Here is a 26,417-nt window from a genome sequence, read left to right as displayed (position 1 = left end):
GGCCAAGGCAGTTTAGGGCTTTCAAGGTCAGCACCAACACTTTGACTTGTGCTCGGAAACGTAATGGGAACCAATGTAGGTCTTTCAAGACTGGTGTTATGTGGTCTCGGTGGCCGCTCCCAGTCAGCAGTCTGGCTCCCGTGTTCTGGATTAGTTGTAGTTTCCAGGTCACCTTCAAAGGTAGCCCTGTCCACCCCCCAAAACAGTACTTCTGTCTTGTCAGGATTCAACCTGAATGCATTAGTTGCCATCCATCCTCCAACCGCCTCCAGACACTCACACAGGACCTTCACCAGCTTCACTGGTTCTGATTTGAAAGAGAGGTAGAGCTGGGTATCATCCGCATACTGATGAACACCCAGCCCAAACCTCCTGATGATCTCTCCCAGTGGCTTCATATATATGTTAAAAAGCATGGGGGAGAGGATGGAATCCTGAAGCACCCCACAAGTGAGAGCCCAGGGGTCTGAACACTCATCCCCCCCACCACTTTCTGGACACGGCCCAGGAGGAAGGAGCGGAACCACTGTATGACAGTGCCCCCAGCTCCCAGTCCCTCTAGACCAAAGGTCAGCGAATTTTTTCAGCAGGGGGCCATTTGCGGGGGTGGAGAACGAATTCCTATGCCCCACTAATAACCCAGAGGTGCATTTGAAATAAAAGCACACATTTTTCTCATGTAAAAACACACTGATTCCTGGGCTGTCAGCGGGCCAGATTTAGAAGGCAATTGGGTCAGTTCCAGACCCTGGGCCTTAGTTTGCCTTCCCATGATCTAGATGGTCCAGAAGGATGTTATGGTCGATGGTATCAAAAGCCACTAAGAGATCCAGCAGAACTAGGAAACAGCTCTCACCTTTGTCCCTCGCTCGCCGGAGATCATCAACCAGTGCGACCAAGGCAGTTTCAGTCCCATGATGAGGCCTGAATCCCGACTGGAAGGGATCCAAATGGTCCGTATCCTCCAGGCTGCCTGGAGTTGTTCAGCAACCATTTGCTCAATCACCTTGCCCAAGAATGAAGGATTTGAGAATGGGTGATAGTTGGCCATATTGGCTGCATCTAAAGATGGTTTCTTAAGAAGCGGTTTAATAAGGCTTTGGGTTCCTTTTGCTGAAGCCGGGAGAGCAAGACTCTCCTGGCTTCAGCAGAGAGGGAGAGCTGCACAGCGCCCCTTCAGTCAAGAAGGAGGAGAAATGAAAGGGGCTCCGTTTCTCCTGCTGCTTCGCTGAAGGGGTGCTGAGCAGAGATGGGGAGAATTTCCCCCCCCCCCTGTTCGCCCCCTCTAAAACAAGGTGTGTCCTATGGTCGGGTGCGTCCTATAGAGCGAAAAACGAGGTAACTCACAGACAAAGAACAGATCCCTGGATGATCTCTCCGCCCCTCAGTGGCAGGACGACTGGAACTGAGCTGTTTAACCCTGTAAACTCTGATTCCCCTCACAGAATCAGCTGAAAGGCCATCAACATGGGATAAAACGTCTCCTACCACTCTCTGGTAACCATTTGGATCCATTAAGTGGCAGGGGCAGACCATCCAAATCAGTCCCACCTCCCTGCAGAGGGGAAGGGTCACGGAGAAGTCCAGTTGCACCACAAAGTGATCTGATGTGGAGGAATCAGAACCCACAGGGTTAAGAGGTTCTGTGTGATGCCTTACATCATGAGGCGTGGTTACATTTACACGTATGGGAGTGGTTTCTCTGCGTGTGTTCTTCTCTTCCGCTCTGTCCGAGAGGGAGGATGTGCGAGTCGTCTCCGGGAGCTTGAGACTGAATTTACGATGTTATGCTACCCGAATAAAAGTGTTTAGAGATAAGAGAAGCCTGCGTGCAAGCCTGATTTATGATCCCCACACTGCAGCAGTCTTTCACCGTTGCGTATCGCTCTGCTAAAACTGTCCAGAGAGAAGCAAGAGGACATTGCTGTGATCAGCAGCGTGCTGTATGCGCAGAGGAAGCCTGCCGGGCGCCATATTTGGCCCTCTGGACGGCAAAGGTTATGGGTACTTTGCCAAAGCTTTGAAGCTGTTGCAGGAGAGACGTCCTATGTGTGGGGAAGCCAGCTGGGAAGAAGCTGGAGCCAGCTAGAGCTTTGCTGTTTTTGAGGCTGAAAGGAGCTCGCTGGGAGGAGGAGATCTGATCTGCCGGAGCCGGAGGAGGCTGGTCTGCTGTACCGGGAGCTGGACGCTGTTGTTTATGTGAGTCAGCTGGGCCCCGGGGGGAAGATGGCGGTTGGCCAGGAGGTACCGCTTGAAAAACTCACCACCCAGACATGGAATACATGGGTCAGGAAGGTGAGAGCGTGGTTTTTAGCCACGGAAATTTGGGACATATCCCAGAGAGAACCAGTGGCTACTGGAAATGGAGCACTGGTGGACAGACAGCAGAGAGAGATCTGCATGTTGAAAGCCAGCGTGCACCATACGCTACAGCATCATTTGGTAGGCATTAAGTCTGCCTGTGAAGCCTGGCAAGTGTTGAGAAGTGTGTGTGAAAACTCAGCAGGGGGCCAGGGGCAGATGAAAGCTGAGAGCTTAGTGAGAAGCTCTGAAGATTTTACAGCCTTGCGAAGTGCTGTTGGAACTGTCGGGGGGGCAGAGAAGCCCAAAAGTCAGTTTGGAAAAGTTTCCACTGTGTGTGACAAGCAGGAATGCAGTTTGAGAGGGGGCGGGGCTGGAATCGAGAGCCCGGAAGTTATGCCAGCTATGAGCTCACCCCAGTATTTTTCCACTCATCGCTGTTTTATTTGCAATTCTCCTGACCATCTGCGTCGCAACTGTCCGCAGAGGAACAGAGAGAGCGGGCAGGATGTGCCCAAGGTCGTTTCCCATGGGAACCAGTCCAGGAGAGGAAGTCAGCGTGGGAACGCAAGGGAAGGACGTGACTCAGAGAGTGGAGGCTGTTCTTTTCATCTCACTGCTTCTATGGCAACCTTAAAGAACAACTCCAACAAGGACACGGTGACGCGCTGGGTGATTGATTCAGGAGCCAGTCATCACCTGATAAGCAAGCCACCTGCTGTCGGGATGCGGGACTGCAGGGCTGTTTCAACTGGGACGATTGTTCAGTTTGCAAACGGATCCCAAAAGCCAGTTTCTAACATGACACGTGTTTATGTTTCCTTTTTGCAGGCGCAGCTGCAGGTCTACATTGTACCGGAGATGCATTGTTGTCTGTTATCTGTACCAGCTCTTGTGAAGGAAGGGTACAAAGTTTGTTTTGAAAATAATACATGTTCCATTTCCAGAGGGGGGAAACTGCTTGTCAACGTGGAGTGCAAGAACAATCTCTTTGTTCTGGAGACACCTCTGAAGGGTGGGGGGAATGCCGAAAGAGTACAGGCACAGTGTGCTAGTGTTCCCAGTCATGATTCATGTGTTCATTTGTGGCACAGGAGAATGTTGCACAGCAGTTTGGAAGATGTTCAGAAATTGCCCAGCTGCACTAAAGGGTGCAAACTCAAAGAATGTGGGAGATCCCTAGAATGCAGGGCATGCAAAGGGGCAAAGGTTCAAAGGTGTAGTTATCCCGGGGTGGAGAGGATAGCCAAAAAACCTTTTGAGCTTGTACACACAGATCTGTCAGGACCCATGGAGTGTCCGAGTCTGGGTGGGGCCAGATTTGCGCGAGGTCCTGCTGTGCTCCAAAAGCTTTAGGTGGCTATCCCTGAAGCCTGGAGAGTGAGAGGGGTCGGTGCGCACTGACCCCCCCCTCTCCAGGCTTCAGCGAAAGCAACACGTAGCCTCTGGAGTGTGGAGGGAGCGCTCCCTCTGCGCTTTGGAGGCTTCGCGATGCTTTCGCTAAAGCCAAGGAGCCTGCATTCACTCCATAGGACGCACACACATTTCCCCTTAAATTTTGGAGGGGGAAAAGTGCGTCCTAAAAATACGGTACTTTAGTTTTCTGCCAAGAAGCCGAGACACCATGCCTGCTGTCTCAGATGGTCTGTTTGTTATTTTACTGTTCTGCTGTACAGAACAACAGCGTGTGGACTCTGTCTTCTGCAAGCTTATACACCAATGGGCCGCACTGTGCACACTCTGTTGAGTCCCAAAAGCAAATAGTACCACAGGGAAGTCTGCCGGACCACTTAACAGATTCCCTGGTGGCCCACTGGAATGTGGAGTTAACTAGTCCTATTGACTGTCTGGCTCCAAAGCGCACTCTCCGATTGTATGGAGCCCGGACAGCCCCGTGGTTTTCCACGGATCTGAGGGCAATGAAACAATCGCTGAGATGGCTAGAGTGCTGGTGGCAGAAAACTCATTCTGAATCTCACTGGACATGGGTTAGAGCTCAACATCGAGCCTACCAAGTGGCGATAGCGACAACAAAGAAGACCTTCTTCACCGCCTCTGTTGCATCTGCAGAAAACAGCAGCAGGAGATTCTTTCAGGTGGTTTGCAATTTAGTGGAACCACCTGCTCCATCAGGGCCTGGTACAGGCCACATGATCTCCTGCAATGATTTTGCAAAGTTTTTGCAGCTAAAGTCGCTCAGATTTGGAAAGAGATAGACTCCTCTTTTTCCTGGCACAGGGCTGGGGCGGGAGAGTGCTAGAGTCCTGTCTCTGTCCATCTTGACTGATAAAAGCAAGCCAGGAAGGGCTGGGCGATGGTGGGGTGGTGAATGCCTCTTTCTGTGAGGGAGCCTTCCCAGAAAAAGATGGTTATTAAACCGCTTCTTAAAAAACCATCTTTAGATGCGGCCATGATGGCCGAGTATCGCCCAGTCTCAAATCTTCCATTCTTGGGCAGGGTGATTGAGCATGTGGTTGCTGTACAACTCCAGGCACGCCTGGAAGAAGTGGACCATTTGGATCCCTTCCAGTCGGGATTCAGGCCTCATCATGGGACTGAAACTGCCTTGGTCGCGCTGGTTGATGATCTCCGGCGGGCTAGGGACAAAGGTGAGAGCTGTTTCCTAGTTCTGCTGGATCTCTTAGTGGCTTTTGATACCATCGACCATAACATCCTTCTGAACCGTCTAGGCATGGGAAGGCAAACTAAGGCCCAGGGTCTGGATCCGACCCAATTGCCTTCTAAATCCGGCCCGCTGACAGCCCAGGAACCAGTGTGTTTTTACATGAGAAAAATTATAGCTTTTATTTAAAATGCACCTCTGGGTTATTTGTGGGGCATAGGAATTCGTTCTCCACCCCCACAAATATTGTCCGCACCCCCACAAGGTCTGAAGAACAGTGGACCAGCCCCCTGCTGAAAAAATTTGCTGACCTCTGGTCTAGAGGGACTGGGAGCTGGGGGCACTGTTATGCAGTGGTTCCGCTCCTTCCTCCTGGGCCGTGTTCAGAAAGTGGTGGTGGGGGATGAGTGTTCAGACGCCTGGGCTCTCACTTGTGGGGTGCTTCAGGATTCCATCCTCTCCCCCATGCTTTTTAACATCTATATGAAGCCGCTGGTAGAGATCATCAGGAGGTTTGGGCTGGGTGTTCATCAGTATGCGGATGATACCCAGCTCTACCTCTCTTTCAAATCAGAACCAGTGAAGGTGGTGAAGGTCCTGTGTGAGTGTCTGGAGGCGGTTGGAGGATGGATGGCAACTAATGCATTCAGGTTGAATCCTGACAAGACAGAAGTACTGTTTCTGGGGGGTGGACAGGGCTACCTTTGAAGGTGACCTGGAAACTACAACTAATCCAGAACACGGGAGCCAGACTGCTGACTGGGAGCGGCCACCGAGACCACATAACACCAGTCTTGAAAGACCTACATTGGTTCCCATTACGTTTCTGAGCACAAGTCAAAGTGTTGGTGCTGACCTTGAAAGCCCTAAACTGCCTTGGCCCAGTAGACCTGAAGGAGCGTCTCCCCCCTCCCCCCATCATTCTGCCTGGACACTGAGGTCCAGCACTGAGGGCCTTCTGGCAGTTCTGCACTGCGGGAAGCCAAGTTACAGGGAACCAGGCAGAGGGCCTTCTCGGTAGTGGCACCTGTGCCGTGGAACACCCTCCCATCAGATGTCTTTTTTTTTTTTTCATGCATAATTTTTATTGGTTTACAAAAATCAAAGCACAAAACAAACTGTATCCATACTCGTATTGTTTCACCAAAAGTAATGAATAAGACTTCCTTCTGTCATTCCACGAATCGTCCAAAGTAACAATAAACAATAAATCCGCGTTTCCTTGTTTGTAATGCCGTAAGTCATTCTCGTTCGTCCGTTTTCCTTTGGCATTACCCTTTACCTCTTACAGAGCACCTTTGAAACCCGCTAGTGTTATCTGTTCATCGATTAAGCTTTCCAGATATTTCGTAAAACTTTCCCAATTTTTAACAAACCTCTGATCTTTTATATATCTAATTTTACCTGTCATCCTGTCCATCTCCACATAGTCTAATAGTTTGGATCTCCATTCCTCCATTGTCGGTAAACTCTCTTGTTTCCAATTTTTAGCTATTAGGACCCTTGCTGCCGTTGTTGCATATTGGAACAATTTGTAATCTTTCTTCTTTATCTCCATTCCTACCAAACCTAGCAAGAACGCCTCGGGTCTTTTAACAAAGGTATATCTTAACATTTTCTTCATTTCATTATATACACTCTCCCAGAACCCTGTGACCTTTTGGCATTCCCACCACATGTGGTAGAAAGTCCCCTCCCTTTCCTTGCACTTCCAGCATTTGTTGCAGGATCCGTACATTCTGGCTAGTTTAACCGGGGTCAAGTACCAGCGATAAAACATTTTCATTAGGTTCTCTTTAAGTGACACACAGGCCGTAAATTTAAGATGTTGTTTCCAGAGTTTTTCCCACTCTTCGAAATAAATGTTACGGCCGAAATCTCTAGCCCAGTGTGTCATTACCGCCTTGACTTCCTCGTCAACTAAGTTCCAGTCCAGTTCCGTGTCCTCCCATCAGATGTCAAGGAGATAAACAACTATCTGATGTTTAGAAGACAACTGAAGGCAGCCCTGTTGAGGGAAGGTTTTAATGACTGAGGTTTCAATGTGTTTTTAATATTTGGTTGTAAGCTGCCCAGAGTGGCTGGGGAAGCCCAGCCAGATGGGCGGGGTATAAATAATAAATTATTATTATCATCATCATCATCATCATCATCATTTATTTTGAACTTTTCTTGGTTCCTCCTCGGCAGCCAGTGCAATGGTTTCAGCAGGGCTGGAACTCAGGACCCGCTGCCTTGAGGGACACCTAAGAGCAGTTGGGCAGGATAAAGGTCTCCCTTGGGAGGTGGTGGACTCTCCTTCCTTGGAGGTTTCTCAGCAGAGATCGGACGGCCATCTGCCAGGGATGCTTGAGCTGAGATTCCTGCCTTGCTGGGGGTGGGACTAGATGACCCAGGGATCAGGGCCGTATCTAGCGGGGGGGGGGGCGAGGAAGTCCCCCAGGGGCATAGGCGCCCCACTCCCCGCAAAATCGGCTTTAAAACGGTTCCTTGAATATGTCTGTCTCTGTGGGGGGGGGGGAGGGGGGCGCGTCCCCCCAAGAGAAGCTGCTCTGGTCCAGCCGGGGGGGGGGAGTGGAGGGGGGGAGGCAGTTGCACAGGCTCCCCACTCCGCCCCAGTTGCTCCCCTCTTTGGCCAAGCCCTCCACTCCCCCCCCCTCCTTTCTGCGCTGCAGCGCTGGATTAGAGAGACCCTTCGCGAGCCGGGATCTCTTCGGGGGCGCAGCGCGTCGGTCAGGCTGTGCAAAGGGAGGAAGGGCTGAGCTGGGGGACTTGGCTTGGCAAGGGTTAAAGGGGACCGAGCTGCCTTCCTAGAGAGGACAGGAAGCAAGGGGGGGCAGGACCTCCAGAGCCAAGGCCCCTCCCTCCCCCAGTCCTTCTCTGCAAGGAAGGGGGGTGTTGCTTTGGTGTCTCTTGCAAGGGCTGCCTCCCTGCCCCCTCCCGGGATCTGGTGAGTCTCCTCTCTCTCTCTCTGGGATCTGGTGGGGGTCCCAGGGCTGCAGCAGGGGAGGGGGCCTGGGGGGCCGGATCTGCTCCTGCAGGGGGGGGGGACCCCAAGTCAGGGAGGAGAGGGTCCTGCCAGGGAGGGGCCAGGTCTGCCACGCTCTCCTTCCTGCAGAGCAGAGGATCCCAAACTCAGTTGGCCTTTGCCCCCCCCCCTTTCAGAAAAACAATGATTCTCCCCCGAAATCTCCCTTCTTCAAACAAAGGAGTACCTAGGAGTCGGGGTGACGTCTCTCAGCATCACTGCACAACAGAGGGAACAGGTGCAAGTGGTTTTCCAAAGCTGGACAACGAGGTGTACTAGCACCCCCCCCAAAAAAAGGTGGGAGAGGAAGGCCAGGAATAAAGAGAGGGATCCCAGTTTCCCAGAGTCTGGCTGCTGCATTGGGGACCAGTTTCCCAGTGTCTCCCAGGGCAGCTCCCCACGGAGGCCACTGCAGCCATCCCCTCGCACCCAGAGCAGGGCATCCCAGGACCACATCCTCTCTCTCCCAAAGGGATTGTTGCTGGAAATGGGCGCTGCTACTCCCTGAGCCTCCAGGGACCTGGGCATCAATGGCTGTGTGTGTGGGGGGGGGTTAAGCTATCTAATAAAATAATAGTAATGATGATGATGATGATAATGATAATAATAATAATAATAATAATAATAATAATAATAATAATAATAATAATAACAACAACAACCTGCCAAAGGAGATGTCTTTGGCTCCACCCACTTGGCCCTTGTCCAGATACATTCCTGGCCCTCAGAGGAAAGAAAAAGGGACCCCACCCCAGGAGTCGGCCTGGAGAGCGGCAGAGAGACCAAGTGCAGGAAAAGGAGACAGAAGCAGGGGAGTGGGGGTGGGGGGAGAGCAACTCCTGAGGACCCCCGGATGAGGACCCCCACTAGAGCCAGGCATCCATTTCCCACAAGATACAAATTATTCCCTTGTCAGTCAGTTCTGACTTCCTGCATTTACTCGAAGGCAGGAGCAACTCAGAGAAAATCCCTTCACCTCAGAGAAATCCCTTCAGTTGCCTCCCCATTTTGCATCACAATCTTCCTTCTAGGAGGGCTAGAGGCTGCTTCCTCCTCCTCCTCCTCCTCCTCCTCCTCTTCTCCTTCTTCTTCTCCTCTCCTCCTCCTCCTCCGTCTTCTTCTTCAGAATATATCTAATGGTTTCGTACAGTCCCACCCTGGTTCCTAGGAAGACTCATCCATGCTTGCTCACGGAACATTTCTCTTCTTCTAACCTAAAAATTCTGTAACTAATCAATGTATTTGCTTTGTAGGATTTCCTAGCACCTCATTAGCACAGACAGAACTTGGCAGAAGACCAAAGGGTTCCTTCCGATCTCTCAGAGGCTTCCTGAGAGCACAGATGGATGAGCAAGACTCAGCTGGACCTGAAGAAGGAAGAGGCCATGCCAACCAAACTGGGAGCAGTGGGGGATTCTGGGAAAACTCTGTGCTGAAGATCCTGGGTGAGGAGGACACCCTCCGCTCAGAGGTGCAGAGCCAGCAGTTCGGGAGGTTCTGCTGCCAGGAGGCCAAAGGACCCCGAGAGGTTTGCAGCCGACTCTACGACCTTGACCGTCAGTGGCTGAAGCCAGAAAGGCACACGAAAGCTGAGATGCTGGACCTGGTGATCTTGGAGCAGTTCCTGGCTGTCCTTCCCCCGGAGATGGAGAGCTGGGTGAGGGACTGTGGAGCAGAGAGCAGTTCCCAGGCGGTGGCCCTGGCCGAAGGTTTCCTCCTGAGTCAGGCAGAGGAGAGAAAGCAGGTGAGAGAGACTTTGCTCTGGATACTCCCAAGGGGCTCCAAACAGGATGATGAACATCCCATAATGCTTTAGTGATGACCCATCCTTTTTCTGGGAAAGTATCCATGGAATGAGATCCAACACCCTGAATGTTTTTGTCTTTGTCATTCTCTTTCTAATATTTCTCCCCATTCTGTTTTTAATCCTTGTTGTTCTTTCAGAAAAGGGATCGTTTTGCAGAAATGGACCTGGATTCCTGTGAGGCAGAGAGGCCTCCGTTGGACACCAGAGAGAGGCTACTGGGTAAGGAGGAAGGCGGTTTTTCTCCACTTGGTCTCATTCTGTTGGTTTCCCATATAATCTCTGGGTTCTTTTCATCAAGCTTTTTTGGGGGGGAGGGGGGGTTGGGAACAAGGGTCCAGAGGAGGAGAGATGTATTTCTGCACAACTAACATGAAATGGGCACAAACGTCCAACTGCACTCAGCAGGAGAGGCTTTCTGAAAGGCCCAACTGTAGTTAGAGATGCCCTGTTTCACCTGTGAGAGACATGGGCACTCCTGGCATCCTGCTTACCTGTTTTCTCTTTCAGGAGACAGAATGATGCCGGCAAGACCTCCTGATCCGCCTTTTCATGGGGGCAGAAGGGAAGCAGCGGCTGTGGAACCAGATCAGGTCAGGGGAAACTGCCTTGTGGGGACAGAGGCTGAGGGATGGAGCAATGTCATGGACTGGTTGGGCACAGAGGAATGGTGGGAGGAAGCAGCCGGGGAGCCATGAAGGGAAGATGGCTCAGAGACCAAGGAGTGGAGGTGGAGGAAGGATGAGCGGTCAGAGGGAGAAGAGGGAGAAGCCTGGGAAGAGGAGGTGTCAGAAGCTGAAGGGATAACAGGGCTTAGTGAGCTGGGAGACTCTGTGGCAGAATGCAGTGCAGAATCAGAGGCAGAAGAGGAAGGAGGTGAGTGGGAGGAGGGAGGTCGAGAGGCAGAGGTGAGTCAGGAGAAGGAGCAGGCACCGGGGGCTCCCTCTCCTTCTGCCATAAGCCCCCCTCCCTGCTTGTCTCTCAGAGCCAAGAGAGGTCTAACATGGAGGAGCAAAGGCAGGCTGCACACTGGCGCACTGTTCAATCGCTTGCCAGAAACCCCAGAGAGGAGGGGACTTGGAAAGCTGGGGGGAGTCGGGGGACTTCACTCTCAGCAAATGATTTTGTGGAGGAAGACACTGTCATAAAATTCTACTGAATATTGATTCAGAGCAGAACTCCAATGTATAGTTAGCAGAGTAAGACCTAAACATGTTGCAGGATTCCCAAAAATAGGCCAGAGGCAATTGTATTTCATCCGGCGGAGCTTTAACTGCTACTGAAGGCAAATGAGGATACTGGTCACAAATCCAAAATGTACAGGATTGGCCCTCTCCATAAGAAATCCAGTTGCAGCAGACTTAAACTTAACTTATAATAAGTCTAAACCTTAAGACTCAGCATACTTTGTACAGAACACCAGAAGGAAGAGAGAGAGAAAGAGAAAGTGAAACTCAGTCTCCTTCTGGCCTCTTCTTATAGTCAGCATGACCTTGACAGGAGAGATGACAGAACCTCTTTAACCCAGCTGTACTCAGCTTCTCTGAAGGAATAACCCAAACATCAGGAACTTTCTGCTTGTTTCTTTTATGCAGAGAAGCTTCCGGAACCCTCTTGAACTAATTAGAATAGAATAGACAATATCACATCCATACTTTCTGCACTAAGAAATGCAAACTGACAAACCCTCAGGGAATGAGCTGCTGTTCTCATGAGGCCTGAAACTCAGCCAAGTCTGTGAATATTGTGTTCTTGCTGATAAAGAGTTAACTCCAGCTGTGAACTGTGGGATTTCCTGCCCAGATAACTCTGTGGCGCCAGCTGTCAGGGAGGATTCGGAGGAGCAATGGACAGAAGAGGCAGAACAGGGGGCAGAGACCGGTCAGGGGGAGCCGGGGCTCAGGGAGGCTGAAGAGCCCCTCAACCACCTAGAGGCTCAGGAAGGAAGCTGAGACTCCGGAAGGGAGGGGGCTTTCAAATCAGCACAGACAAGAAGGGAAATGAAACGTAAGGATCAAAGACGTCTTGCGCGGGAAACGTAGGAAGACGCTCCCCGAATCTGACTCAACAGGTTTGGACGCCTAATTCTGAACTGCAGCTGTTTCTTGTGTATGTGTAATAAAGACTCTTAAGTACCACGCTGACTGTGCCAGAGTGTTACTGCAAAGGGTAAACACCACCTTTACACCAGCCTTCTGAATGTCGCCATTAGGATTCACCTGTAGTTGCTGTTTTCATGGAATCCTAGAGTTGAAAGGGACCCCAAAGGTCATCAAGTCCCACCCCCTGCATTGCAGGAGTCTCAGCTAGATCCTCCAAGACAGTTGGTCATTCAGACTAGGCTTCTTGTATTTCTATATTGATCACTGAGTGCTAAAATAGGCTTCTAAGCAGCGGACAGACGAGAACAAATAGAGGCCAGGATTCACCTAGCCAGCCCCATCTGCTGCGAAATATAGCCTGCCCCCCATTCCTCCCCCTCTCCATGCCCCCATGAACCCCTTGAATTTGGCTCCAGGGCAGTGGGAGGGAACCTCCCCAGAACAACTCACGAGGAGAGGAGAAAGGGGATCCTTCCATCAGGGAAACTGGGATGCTTGCGTAGGCAGAATGACTTGAAAAACACCAACTGGAGTACCACCTATTTACAAAAAATGACTGCTCCCAGTCACCAGGCTACCTGCCGCATTCTGGATTAGTTGTAGTTTCCAGGTCACCTTCAAAGGTAGTCCCAGGTAGAGCGCATGGCAGTAGTCCAAGCGGGAGATAACCAGAGCATGCACCACTCTGGCAAGACAGTCTGCGGGCAGGGAGGGTCTCAGCCTGTGTACCAGATGGAGCTGATAAACAGCTGCCCTGGACACAGAATTAACCTGCGTCTCCATGGACAGCTGTGAGTCCAAACTGACTCCCAGGCTGCGCACCTGGTCCTTCAGGGGCACAGTTGGCCCATTCAGGACCAGGGAGCCCCCCACACCTGCCCACCCTCTGTCCCCCAAAAGAGTACTTTCTGTCTTGTCAGGATTCGACCTCAATCTGTTATAACAGAGCATTGTGTAGCACATCATATTGATCCTGTCTCAGAGGAGGACATTTCCCTTTTTTTTTAGGGTCCAGTGTGCTTTGAAGATGTTTCTCTTCATTTCACGGACGAGGAGTGGGCATTGCTGGATCCTGACCAGAGAGCTCTGCATAAGGACGTCATGGAGGAGAATCGTGGGATCGTGGCCTCTCTTGGTAAGGCTCCCTGTGGGATCATCCTATCAGAATGGAAATTCAAAAAACACCTCTATGTGACAAACCTCATACATTTTCACAGAGCTCAACAGCGCCCAATACAACACCTGGGAACCTAACACCCCCACAATAAACCTTGAACAGCAAATTCCAGTTTTTTCTGTGAACCATCTTCCTCCAGTTCTGCCTTTTTATACCACGGTTGGGCTGGTCTGAACTGCCCAGGCATCTTAAATGTCAGCTTCAGAGTTGTTAGGAAAGATAAGTAGCTTCTGTCAGGTTTTCTGAAGAAGAAGAAGAAGATTTTGGATTTGATATCCCGCTTTATCACTACCCGAAGGAGTCTCAAAGCGGCTAACATTCTCCTTTCCCTTCCTCCCCCACAACAAACACTCTGTGAGGTGAGTGGGGCTGAGAAACTTCAGAGAAATGTGACTAATCCAAGGTCACCCAGCAGCTGCAGGTGGAGGAGCGGAGACACGAACCCGGTTCACCAGATTATGAGACTACCGCTCCTAACCACTACACCACACTGGCTCTTTCTGTTTTTGTTTTTGCTGCTGTCAGTCTTGGGTTGACCAAAGAGACGCCTGACATTGGCGATGGAGGGAATGCCAAGACTGGGCCAAACAAAATCCGTCCCAGAGAAAAGTCAGGATGATTGAACCTCAGGTAGTAGAATCAGTGATAATTGTTGCGTTCGCAAAGTAAAGGAAGGATTGAACTCTGATTAATAAGAATACACACAGAGGCTTGAACCAGCAAGACTCTGGAAAGGGTGCGTGTCTCTCTGTGCTTGTCCGTCCGATCTCCGCAGTCCCGGCCCAGGCCGTTTGTTAGGTAGATTTATTGCTTTATTGTTTGGCGCCCAGCCACGCTTCCCCTGGGAGCCTCTGTAGCTTCTGTTTACGCAGTGTGGCTTTCAGGCGGCCGTAAAGCAATTAGCAGAATTACTCGACGATGTGTGTGGAAAGAGCAGTGAACAAGTCCCACACGTTTCTTCTGTCCTAATATCCCTTTATTTGCTCAAAAGTAGCATATTTACAGTCAACACAATGCTTTCATCGTGGACACAATGGCTTGATGTATATTTTATAATTCCTCATGGTAATCCCATCTGATCCCTACAATAATAATAATAATAGTAATAGTAATAATTTTTATTTATCCCTGGACCATCTGATTGGGTTGCACCCAGCCAACACAGATATAAACATGAAACATTAATAACAACAATCTGATCCCATATAAAAAGTACATTAACTTTAAATGAACAACTTATACTAGTGGCTAAAATCATGGAAACTTATTTAAAAGTGTGTTTCCAAAGTTTGATGGCTCATAACACCAATTTTGGTGGGAGTGATACCATAGGAAAGATAATTTAATGAAAATTGCAATGCAATAACTTTTATGAAGGAGTATTTATTAGAACAGCAGTCATTAATAAGAAATGTGAAACACATAGAAAAAAGGAGATATATAGATATTCTCACCATGTCAATTAATACTGACTTTGGTAACATTCAGCTTTAATTCTGGCCTTACAACACCTTCCCATGAAGTGAAGCAAGTTTTTTAGTTCTGCAGCTGTAATAATGTGAAACCCAGAGGACTTCTGGGTTGGCGCCTCTGGCAATGGCGGATTTCCTCCGATTGGGAGGAATCCGCTCCGTAGAAAACAGGGTCTGAACCGCCACGGCGAGGCGGAGACCCATCAAAAACCACAGGCGGGAGAAGCCTGTGGACGTAGGATTCGGCTGGCACTCGCAGGGAAACCCGGTTTTGGGGATCCGGAGTGACGTGGGGTGAGTGGCGCGGTGCTTTGAATCTACTGCTTCTTTTACGGAGTGAAGCCACATTGCTGTTGCCGGAGAGCGCTGACTTTTTTCCTGTGGACAATTGGATTTCAAACAACTGCCCGTGAGTAGAACGGAAAATTGGACTGTGAAATTTCTTAATTAGGCACCGAAAGCGGGAAGGTCTAAACAGGAAGTCCGCCTTCCGCTTTTGTAGATAGATTGAAGCAAAGACACGGCAAGCTAGAGTTCAGAAAGTCGTTTGTAAAGGACTAAATTTTCATCATTTAAAATTACTGAACCCCCCCTTGGAAGCAGGAGAAGAGGGGGGAACCTTTTTTTAGACTGTTCAAACCTGCAGAAGAGAGAGTAAAGAAAGGAAATTTTCCACCGTCTTGAACCTGGGAGCGGGGTGTCAAGACAGACGTTTTGGAGAAGCTCATTGACTATGGACAAACGTCTTTGACAGATAGTTAAAAGAACAGAAAAATATTGATTCCATTGTTTCCTTTTGCTTCTAAAAGGAACAAAATTTTGACAAAATATCTGAAAAAGGAAAACTTTGTTACTAAAAGATGGATACAAATAGAAACTGTTTCCCCTAGAGGGAGCTCGTGAAACTGTTATTAAAGCCGAACTGGGGAGCTTTGCAGCTGTAGAGATTAAAGATCGTGCGACCAGACTTCGACCTTGAACAAGAATGTGCTCCGAAGCTCTGGTGCTTGCCTTTTGCAAGACAAGTGCTTTATTGGAACAGTTGCATGTGAAAATGGATTTGATGACAGTTGCGATAGGAAATTTTGGACAGGCAGTGGGTACCTATATAGAACCCACTCAGGAATTAATCCAGGAATGTGCTTTGACAGATGAGATGAGGGAGGAGGCTGTTGCTGGACCTCGGGTGGCAGAGATGGAGGGAGCTGTGGCCCAGCAGGAACATGAGTCGTTGGACTTGATGAATGAACCTGGAAAGAGTCAGACTTGGAGAGATGGAGTTCTGTTTGGCTTGGAGATGGGGGGCTGGATAGACCCCCCCCTATGCAGAGATGTTTTGATTTTTCAAGTCTGGCTTTAGGCCGGGGGGAGCTCGGAGTTGTGGGGGCCCCTAACTTTGGAGGGGCCTTGAAACATGCCTTTAAATACTACATGGATTTCATTGTTGACTATGGAAAAGGGGCTGACTTGTTGAGAAGGGACAAAAATATTGTCAAGTTGGAGTCACCCAGAGTGAAAGGAGAAGAAGACAAAGTAAAGTATAAACATGAAGAAGACCTACGGAAGGGACATGGAAAAGGCTTAAGAGCCTCGGATATAAGGTCACCAGGTTGATGGACTAGATGGATGGGATAGAAAGGACTGACAAAACCCGAGACCAGGAGAAGGGACGATGGATGAAGATTGAAAGAAAGTTTTAAAAATTTATTTAGAAAAGTATCGCAAAATTAATGAGTATTAGAAAAATGTTGGAATGAAATTAATTGGCTTTAGCAGAAATGTTAAAAAGAATTATGTAAGAATATGTTATGGTTAAAAGAATTAGGTATAAATAAGATTTAAGCTTTAAGTTTTAAGGTTTTTTATGGTAAGATAAGGTTAAAATAGATTAAGGTAATTTAATGACAGAATATTGTGAAAGATGGAAAGGATTTGCTGAGATAATTAACAACTAGAATACAAAAAAGGGAGGTGTGAGGAGGTCGATGAAATAAGTTAATGAAAATTAAGGATTTGGGAATATTGGATTTGTTTTTAAATTTGTTGTATATTTTTGTTTTTTGATTGTGTTGCATTGTGTGTTTTGTTTTTTCTTATTTTGGTTTTTATTGATTTGTATTGTTTAATTGTTACTTTTATCTACTCTTCTTTTTCTTTCTCTTTTTCTTATTTTTTCCTTCTTTTTTCCCCTTTGTAACTTTAAAATTCTCAATAAATATCATTTAAAATAAATAAATAAATAATGTGAAACCAAGTCTGAATTATTGCCTCTATTAATTGGGCTTTCTTGCTGGGTTGCTTCTGACTAACAAGTTTCTTTAGTCGGCTCCCAATATTTTCGCTTGGCCTATTCCCAGGCCATTCCAGCAGTGGAATAGGATTTCACATTCAGAACACTTCAGTTCAGGCTCAAGTATTTGATTTATGTATTTGGGGGCATTGACGTTCCCATTAATGACACAAATTCTGCCCACACCTTTTGCTGTCATACAACCCCAGATCATCACACTATCTGGGTGTTTCATGGTCGGTGTAATGCAAGTAGGATGTAAATCTCCCATTCTCCTCCTCGCGTATTTCATGCCCTCACTACCAAGCAAGGAGATTTGGGTCTCATCACTCCAAATAATACTGTCCCATTCTTCCGCTGTCCAGTTACCGTGGGTTTTAGCCCATGTTTAATCTTTCCAACCTTGGCCTGAGAGATAATGGCTTTTCCCTTGGAATTCTAGCATTTAGACCAGTCCTTGCACTCAACTTCACCTTCCATTGCCCCATGTCATCTTGTAAACACCCAGATGATTTCCTTCTGTCATGCAGACACAGCCTCTCCATTCTTCGATCATCACTTGCTGTTGTGCACCTTTTCCTGCCTTTACCAGTCTAGAGCCAGGGCTTTTTCGGCTGTGGCTCCGATCTGGTGGAACACTCTGTCACAAGAGACCAGGGCCCTGCGGGACTTGACATCTTTCCGCAGGGCCTGCAAGACAGAGTTGTTCCGCCAGGCCTTTGGCCAGGGCACAGCCTGACTCCCTCCCTCGGCAATCTTCGCGGAGCTCTGGCCCAATGGTTGCCAGTGGCCTGAATTAATTAATTTTACAATGAATGATTTTAGAGTGTTGTTTATGTTATACTTTTATACTGTTTTATTGTTGTTAGCCGCCCTGAGCCCGGCTTCGGCTGGGGAGGGCGGGATATAAATAAAATTTATTATTATTATTATTATTATTATTTTGTAGTGACTGAGTCTCCTTATCTTGTTCTTTAGTCGTTTAGTTGTGTCCGCCTCTTCGTGACCCCCTGGACCAGAGCACGCCTGGCCCTCCTGTCTTTCCACTGCCTCCCGCAGTTTGGTCAAACTCATGCTGGTAGCTTCGAGAACACTGTCTCACCATTTCGTTCTCTGTCGTCCCCTTCTCCTTGTGCCCTCCATCTTTCCCAACATCAGGGTCTTTTCCAGGGAGTCTTCTCTTCTCTTGAGGTGGCCAAAGTCTTGGAGCCTCAGCTTCAAGATCTGTCCTTCCAGTGAGCACTCAGGGCTGATTTCCTTCGGAATGGAGAGGTTGGATCTTCTTGCAGTCCATGGGACTCTCCTTATACCTCTTCACAAATATAGAAAGGCCAGCTTTGGTTAAGTTTTCCTCAATCTTCTTCTTTTTTCTTTTTTAAAATGAATATTTATTGAATTTTATAACAAATAAAAATATCTCAATCATCATGTTATATACAATTGTTCTCCCTCCTGTCCTCCGGACTTCCCTCAACTCCCCTTCTACTGAGTTATTTAGTTTTATGTATTGTGTCCTGCTTTAGATAAAAGTAAATTCCCCTATCATTTCTCTAATTTTTCTGTTACTATAATAAAGTTTATTCAGGCCCTGCCAGTTGCTGTTTCTGCAAATAACCTGTAAATGTAAAAAAATTCCTTCCAGTAGCACCTTAAAGACCAACTAAGTTAGTTCTTGGTATGAGCTTTCGTGTGCATGCACACTTCTTCAGATATCTGAAGAAGTGTGCATGCACACGAAAGCTCATACCAAGAACTAACTTAGTTGGTCTTTAAGGTGCTACTGGAAGGAATTTTTTTATTTTGACTATGGCAGACCAACACGGCTACCTATCTACTACTGGAACCTGTAAATGGTTCCCAAACTTTTAAAATCCTTTTTGTCCTTCTCTTGTAGTTTCTCTGTTAGCTTAGCCAATTCTGCATAATCCATCAGTTTTTCTTACCATTGTTCTTTTGATGGTATTCCATCTTCCAATTTTGTGCAGTCAAGATTCTTGCCACTGTTAAAGTATACATAAATAATGTCCATTTTTCTTTTGGCAGCTCTTGATTTGAGATACCTAACAGAAAGGCTTCAGGCTGTTTACCAAAGCTCATTTTAAACATTCTTTTCAGTTCATTATATATCATTTCCCAATATTTTTTAATGCATTTGCATTCCTACCACATATGATAAAATGTTCCTTCCTTTTCTTGACTTCTCCAGCATCTCTTATTTTCTTTCTTAAACATCTTTGCCATTTTCACTGGTGTGATATACCATCTACACATCATTTTCATGTAATTCTCTCTTAATAATGTACAATCTGTAAATTTTACATCAAGTTTCCACAATGTAACATAACACACTAACAAAAGTCAAGCTAAGCAAGTTGTGCTTCCTTTTTCTGGTTATTCCGCTATGACATTTGATAGAATACAGATAATTACATTCTTCATTAAATTATCTTTCCATTGATACATAATTTTGTGGTATTACTCTAAACGAAGTCGTGTTACGAGCCATCAAATATCTGAAATACACTTTTTCCCCAAAAGGCTTCCACAATTTTGGTCACTACTGTATATCAAACAAATCAACATTCAACAATCCATTAGAATATATTAATAAAAATGTTGGTTAATGACAACCAACAAAGGCAATGAACAAAGACCCAACTCCCTTCAGTTCTTCTTGATTTGTTTCTGAGGCTCTAATCCCTTTTTGTCTCCATTGCAGATTTTGATGAATTGGAAAACAAGAACAAGGATGAACATGACAAAAACCCCAGAGAGGAGAAGCCATGCAAAAATTTGGAGTATGGAGAGAGCTGCAGTCAGAGCTCCCATTCCACTTCCCAACAAAGAATTCTCATTGGAAAGAAACCCTATCAGTGTGTGGAATGTGGAAAGAGCTTCAGGAAGAACTTCAATCTCACTTCCCATCAGAAATTTCATGAAGGGGAGAAACCCTATCCATGCTTTGAATGTGGAAAGTGCTTCAGGGAGAGCTCTGATCTCACTTACCATCAAAGAATTCATACAGGGGAGAAACCCTGTCAGTGTGTGGAATGTGGAAAGAGCTTCAGTAAGAGCTCCTCTCTCACTTCCCATCAAAGAATTCATACAGGGGAGAAACCCTATCAGTGTGTGGAATGTGGAAAGAGGTTCAGGCAGATCTCCACTCTCACTTCCCATCGAAGAATTCATACAGGAGAGAAACCCTATCAGTGCATGGAATGTGGAAAGAGCTTCAGTCTGAGCTTCTCTCTCACTTCCCATCGAAGAATTCATACAGGAGAGAAACCCTATCAGTGTGTGGAATGTGGAAAGAGCTTCAGTCAGAGCTTCTCTCTCACTTCCCATCGAAGAATTCATACAGGAGAGAAACCCTATCAGTGTGTGGAATGTGGAAAGAGCTTCAGTCAGGGCTCCTCTCTCACTAAGCATCAGAGAATTCATACAGGGGAGAAACCCTATCAGTGCATGGAATGTGGAAAGAGCTTCAGGAAGAGCTCAGATCTCACTAAGCACCAGAGAATTCATACAGGGGAGAAACCCTATCAGTGCATGGAATGTGGAAAGAGCTTCAGGAAGAGCTCAGATCTCACTAAGCATCAGAGAATTCATACAGGGGAGAAACCCTATCAGTGCATGGAATGTGGAAACAGCTTCAGGCAGAGCTCCTCTCTCACTTCCCATCGAAGAATTCATACAGGAGAGAAACCCTATCAGTGTGTGGAATGTGGAAAGAGCTTCAGTATGGGCTCCCGTCTCACTTCCCATCGAAGAATTCATACAGGGGAGAAACCCTATCAGTGTGTTGAATGTGGAAAGAGCTTCAGGAAGAGCTCAGATCTCACTAAGCATCAGAGAATTCATACAGGGGAAAAACCCTACCAGTGCTTTGAATGTGGAAAGAGCTTCAGGGACAGCTCTGATCTCACTAAGCATCAGAAAATTCATACAGGAGAGAAATCCTATCAGTGCTTTGAATGTGGAAAGAGCTTCAGTATGGGCTCCTATCTCACTAAGCACCAGAGAATTCATACAGGAGAGAAACCCTATCACTGTGTGGAATGTGGAAAGGGTTTCAGTAGGAGCTCCCATCTCACTTCCCATCAAAGAATTCATACAAGGGAGAAACCCTTTCAGTGCATGGAATGTGGAAAGGGCTTCAGTCATAACTCCTCTCTCACTAAGCATCAGAGAATTCATACAGGGGAGAAACCCCATCAGTGCGTGGAATGTGGAAAGAGCTTTAGTCAGGGAGGCCATCTCACTAGGCATCAGAGAATTCATACAGGGGAGAAACCCTATCAGTGTGTGGAATGTGGAAAGAGCTTCAGGAAGAGCTTCAGTCTCACATCCCATCAGAGAATTCATGCCAAGGTTGGAAAAACCATTAAAAAGCTTTAGGAGCCAGGCAAATCTGCACCTTGTTAACCAGGCCTTTGGCTTATTGACATCTAATGCCCTTTTAAAATGTGGTAGTGTGGGGGGTTACAGATGTATATTATGTTTTTTTTTATATTGTCTTTTTATGTTGTAACCGTCCTGTGACATGTGGGAACAGTAGTCAACTTTTAGAGGCCAAGGGGGTTTTGCCCCCCAATAGTATATTTGAGGGGGCCACCCCCCCAGTTGATAGGCATCGCCATTCCAATGCCCTTTATGCATCATGTGATTGATTGTGCAAGGCAGGCCTTACCTGGCCCCCCACCAATATTTTATTCAAGTTGGCACCACTGTTTCGGGTGGTATACAAATTAAATAAATACATAAATCACCTTCCTTTGCACGTTTCAGCTTGTCAATATCCTTATTTATTATCATTTTTAATATTTATGTGCCTTTCATCTGAAGATTTCCCAACATAAACATACAGGATGAAAGCATGGCTTTCTCAAAAACAAGTCAAGCCAGAGAAATCTCTCCTCCCCTTTTTTTGGATGGAGTTACAAACTTTGTTGGTCAGGGGACAGCTGTGGAAATAGTGCATCTTGATTTCAGTAAGGCTTTTGAGAAAGTCCCCCGTGATCTTTCTGTGAGAAAGCTGGTAAAATGTGGGCTGAATGAGGAAACTGTTAGGTGGATTTGACTGACCGAACCCAAAGAGGACTCCTTCATGGTTCCTCAACACCCTGGGAGAAGTGACAAGAGGGGTGCTGTAGGGTTCAATCCTGGGCCCGTTGTCATTCATCGTCTTTATGAATGAGTTGGATGAAGGAACTGAAGGGGATGCTCATCACATTTGCAGACGACACCAAATGGGGAGCATAGGCCAATGTGGCAGAAGGCAGAATCAGATCAAGGGCAGGAATGTTGTTGTTGTTTAGTAGTTTAGTCGTGTCCGACTCTTCGTGACCCCCTGGACCAGAGCACGCCAGGCACTTCTGTCTTCCACCGCCTCCCACAGTTTGGTCAGACTCATGCTGGTAGCTTCGAGAACACTGTCCCACCATCTCGTCCTGTGTCGTCCCCCTCTCCTTGTGCCCTCCATCTTTCCCAACATCAGGGTCTTTTCCAGGGAGTCTCCTCTTCTTATGAGGTCGCCAAAGTATTGGAGCCTCAGCTTCAGGATCTGTCCTTCCAGTGAGCACTCAGGGCTGATTTCCTTCAGAATGGAGAGGTTTGATCTTCTTGCAGTCCATGGGACTCTCAAGAGTCTCCTCCAGCACCATAATTCAAAAGCATCAATTCTTCGGCAATCAGCATTCTTTATGGTCCAGCTCTCACTTCCATACATCACCTCTGGGAAAACCATAGCTTTAACTATTCAGACCTTTGTTGGCAAGGTGATGTCTCTGCTTTTAAGCTCTGCAGTGATCATGGAGCCCAAGAAAGTAAAATCTCTCACTGCCTCCATTTCTTCCCCTTCTATTTGCCAGTGGCCATGATCTTCAGTTTTTTTTATGTTGAGCTTCAAACCATATTTTGCGCTCTCCTCTTTCACCCTCAATAAAAGGTTCTTTAATTCCTCCTCACTTTCTGCCATCAAGGTTGTATCACCTGCTGTCAGGGGCTCAGGAACAGAGGCACAGGGGAGGAAGGAAATGGAGAGTGAAGGGGAAGAATCTGAGGGCAGCGTAGGGGAGTATGACAGTGACCCGAGAGATTCCATGAGCTTCTCCAGCGAATCGGAAGATTCCCAGAAGGAGGCGCCGATGGTCAGGGCAAGGGGAGTCCCAGGGGGGACGCACCAGAAACAAGGGGCCAGCGGGGACTCCCAAAGCAGCAGCGGGAGATCAGGACCAGCTTCCCCACCAGAGCGTAGTGGGGGGGAAGAGTCCCATGTGTCAGGGCCAGCGTCTCCTCCAGCAGGGAGAGAAGATGAGTCAGGACTGACCACGCCTCTATCGGAGAGTGGGGGAACGGAGGGGAGGTCAGGTCCAGCTAGCCCCCCCGAAGGGGGAAGCAGTGACAGGAGCAGTGTAACAGTCAGGAGGAAGGTTGCCGGCTGGGCGCGCGCGCCAAGTTCGAATGTACAGGCGTGTGGGACAGCAGAAAACCCGGATTGGGAACCAGGTCCTAAAGCCCGCCGGAGGCAGGGGGAAGACTCAGGGGACTCAGCGTCAGAAGAGTCTAGGAAGGGCAAGACCCCAGCGGACAGGCGGAACCAGAGGAGGAAAGAGCAAAGGAAGAGGTGGAGCAAGGCCAGAGTCTTAAACTGGTGTCTGGGGGGAGGAGATTCAGACAGAGCTTCAGCGGTCTAGAGTTTCAGACGTAGAGCTGCGCGCTGCGGCTGTGAAAGCGAAACTGAACTTCAATAAAGACTTTTGTATATAACAACGAACCGGCGTTGGTCCTTTGTGAGCTGGGACCTCGGGCAGCTCTGACAGTAAGCTCCATCCCCTAAATTATAGAATTGAACCCTCGCAGCGTGAGTTGGCGCAGCAAGGGGCAAAACTCGGTGTTCTGCGAGCTCACGAAGATAGGCAAAGATGACTACAGAGGAGAAAGTGACAGAACTGCAAGAAGCAGTCACAAGGCTTTACGCAGAAGTAACAGCATCCAGAAAGAGAGAAGAATAAGCAGTAGCGCTCTGCCGGGATCTGCAAACCAGGTGGGAACGTTTGGGCAAAGAGGGGCTGCCGGGACCCAAGCCGGAGGGAGTTGGCCTCGGGAAGAGGGGGGGCAGCATCGTAGCCCACTTCGACGGGAACCTGCAGCAGTATCCTAACTTCAGAACAGACATAGTTTTCGCGCTCAATTTGCTTCAGAAAGATTTTAGAGATGAGGAGGAGAAAGTAGGCTTCATAATAACTCATCTGCATGGGGAAGCAAAATCGTGGCTGCGCAATTTATGGCGCGAAAATGATCCCGCCCTCCAAGATTCAACAGCATTTATCAAGGCTATGGACGATTGTTTTAAATCAACGGTAGATGTGGATGTGGGCAGGAGGGAGATGCACGGGCTGAAGCAGGGCAAAGCCACGGTGAGACAATATCACTCCCGCTTTTTTGCGTTAGTAAATGTGCTGGGCTGGGAGAAGGACTCCACTGCCGTAAGGGATCTGTTCTGGGAGGGACTAAATGGGGCCGTGAAAGATGAACTGGCGAGGGGGGAGAGACCTAACAGCACCACAGAAGTCGTCCAGAGAGCGCTGGCGATAGGGGTGCGCCTGGAAGAACGCCCTTGGAGCAGGGATGAGGGACGTATGGCACGCACACCATCCAGAACAACTCCCTTCCTACCCAGAGAGACAGGGCGCGCGCAATCCACGCCTCCACTGGGGGGGGGGGAGAAGAGCCGATGGAGATAGGTGGTGCCAGGGCTCAGACAGCGACCAGAACCCAAACACCAGGAGCAGTCAAGGCGAAGGCTCCTAGAGGGAGCAGGAAGTGTTATATCTGCGACAGTGCACAGCACATGGCCAAAGAGTGTCCCCAGAGGATCCAGAGGCACACTGCAGCCTCAGCAACAGTAAAGGGAGCAGTTCAGCAGGGGGAACAGCTGCAGGGAAACGACGAAGCCTGGTTGGAGGCAGAGGCACTGGGGCCCAGCCAGGCGAGTCAGTGAAGCAGTCCCCAGAGATTTTGCAGCCCACAGACCCCCTCCCACCCAAACCAGTGGTGCAACTCACCGCAACGCTCCAGCTGCCCAATGGACTCACCCTGGAAGTCCCTATTACCATTGACTCTGGTAGTAATGCAGACTTTGTAGGAGTGGACTTCATCAGGCAACATCGCATAGCGCTCCTACCAGCCACGATGCCCCTAAACGTCACGGTCGATGGCAGAGAGCTACTGGGAGGACAGGTGGTACAGCAAACACCGCCTATGGTAATGCAAATTGGAAATCACCGCGAAGTCATCAGCTTCAACGTCACCCACCTGTCGGACACGGCCATAGTGTTGGACATGAGTTGGCTGGATAGGCACAGCCCGGCATTAGCGTGGTACCAGCGGCAATTAACCTTCTGCTCCTCCTACTGCGCAGAACACTGCATCCGGACCAGCCAGGAAGAGGAGGGACAAGAGGATGAACCACAGCTACACCTAGGCATGGTGCAAGCGGTACCCAACAAGTACAAGGCGTTTTTGGAGGTCTTCTGTGAGAAGGAAGCGGACAAGCTGCCTCCCCACCGGCCCTACGACTGCATGATTGTGTTAAAGGTGATTGATTTATTGCTCAGATAAATCTTGGCGTCCAGCCCGCTTCGGCTGTGCAGCTCCTGGCCAGGCCTCGGACTTCAAAGGCCACATTCCGATGCTCTGAGCAAAACGCAGAGATCAGCAGCGGTAAGAGAAAGCTTCAAAAAACTCCAGTGCTTGCTTCAGTGTGCTTAAATAAAGTCCACTCAGGATCTTAGCAGCTAAAAGCAGTTTTATTTACAGCAGACTATCCATTGTCGAACAGCATCGTGAAAACACGTCCACTCTCCTCAAAAGCGAAAGTAGAGTCAGAACAAAGACTTGAGAGACTCGGAAATGACGCAGAGTCTCCCCCCTCCCAACAGTAGGCAGGGCGTACACTCTGAGCTGTTTAACCCTGTAAGCTCAGGTTCCCTTCACACCCCCTCTCGTCCTGCGCTACTGTGGGGAAAGTATGTACAGAACTTACCCCCAACTCCAAACCACCACAAAACTCCCCATGACGCTGGAAGCTTAAAGGTTTGGTAAAGCCATCGGCCAAGTTATTGTGACTGGCACAATACTTCAGCCGTATCAAACCTGACTGAACACTGACACACATTTTGGAAACGTATGTCCAGATGTTTGGTTCTGGCCTTAAATTGCGCAGATTCAACCAATTTCAAACAAGGTTGATTGTCTTCCCAAACCGTGATGGGCAAGCTACAATCTCCATAGATCTCTTGCACCAAGCATCTATAGAACTCTAGTTCCCGGCACAAATCTGACAGTGCACTGAATTCAGCCTCAGTAGAAGACAGCGCAATGAGACTTTGCTTCCGGGACTTCCACCCAATTAGTGACTTCCCAAACTTTATCACCAACCCAGACACAGACTTGCGGTCCTGCAAATTCGCCCAGTCACTGTCCGCATAGCATGTGAGCTTCGCCTCACCTTCAGCTGGCAGCTTAAGACAGAAGTCTTTGGTATGCTGCAGGTAGCGCAGTACCCGCTTGATACCGTGCCAAGCACTCACACTGGGCTTTGATGCTTCCCTACTTAG

General features: G+C 48.3%; 2 protein-coding genes across 3 annotated transcripts in view; both read left to right on the top strand.

Moving 5' to 3' along the window:
• Positions 1 to 26,417, top strand: part of LOC310705094 (uncharacterized protein) — a gene marked incomplete at its 5' end in the record, with an annotated part of 105,973 nt that overhangs the window by 23,780 nt on the left and 55,776 nt on the right. The window lies entirely within an intron of this gene.
• Positions 12,841 to 21,577, top strand: LOC310705168 (uncharacterized protein). 2 transcript variants are annotated; one of them, XM_083499702.1, is made up of 3 exons: positions 12,841 to 12,993; positions 19,517 to 19,617; positions 19,840 to 21,577. In XM_083499702.1, exons 1-3 carry the CDS (start codon positions 12,960 to 12,962, stop codon positions 21,193 to 21,195), a joined length of 1,491 nt encoding a protein of 496 aa, XP_083355828.1. In that variant the 5' UTR covers positions 12,841 to 12,959; the 3' UTR covers positions 21,196 to 21,577. The 2 variants fall into 2 exon arrangements, with proteins under 2 accessions (XP_083355828.1, XP_083355827.1); XM_083499701.1 differs by having other exon boundaries at positions 12,846 to 12,993; positions 19,517 to 21,577.

Source organism: Podarcis liolepis (genome assembly GCF_965112155.1).
Source record: "Podarcis liolepis genome assembly, chromosome: 4".
Classification (NCBI taxonomy): domain Eukaryota; kingdom Metazoa; phylum Chordata; class Lepidosauria; order Squamata; family Lacertidae; genus Podarcis; species Podarcis liolepis.
The sequence above is the reverse complement of the archived record's forward strand: the minus strand, read 5'-3'. Positions and strand labels throughout refer to the sequence as shown.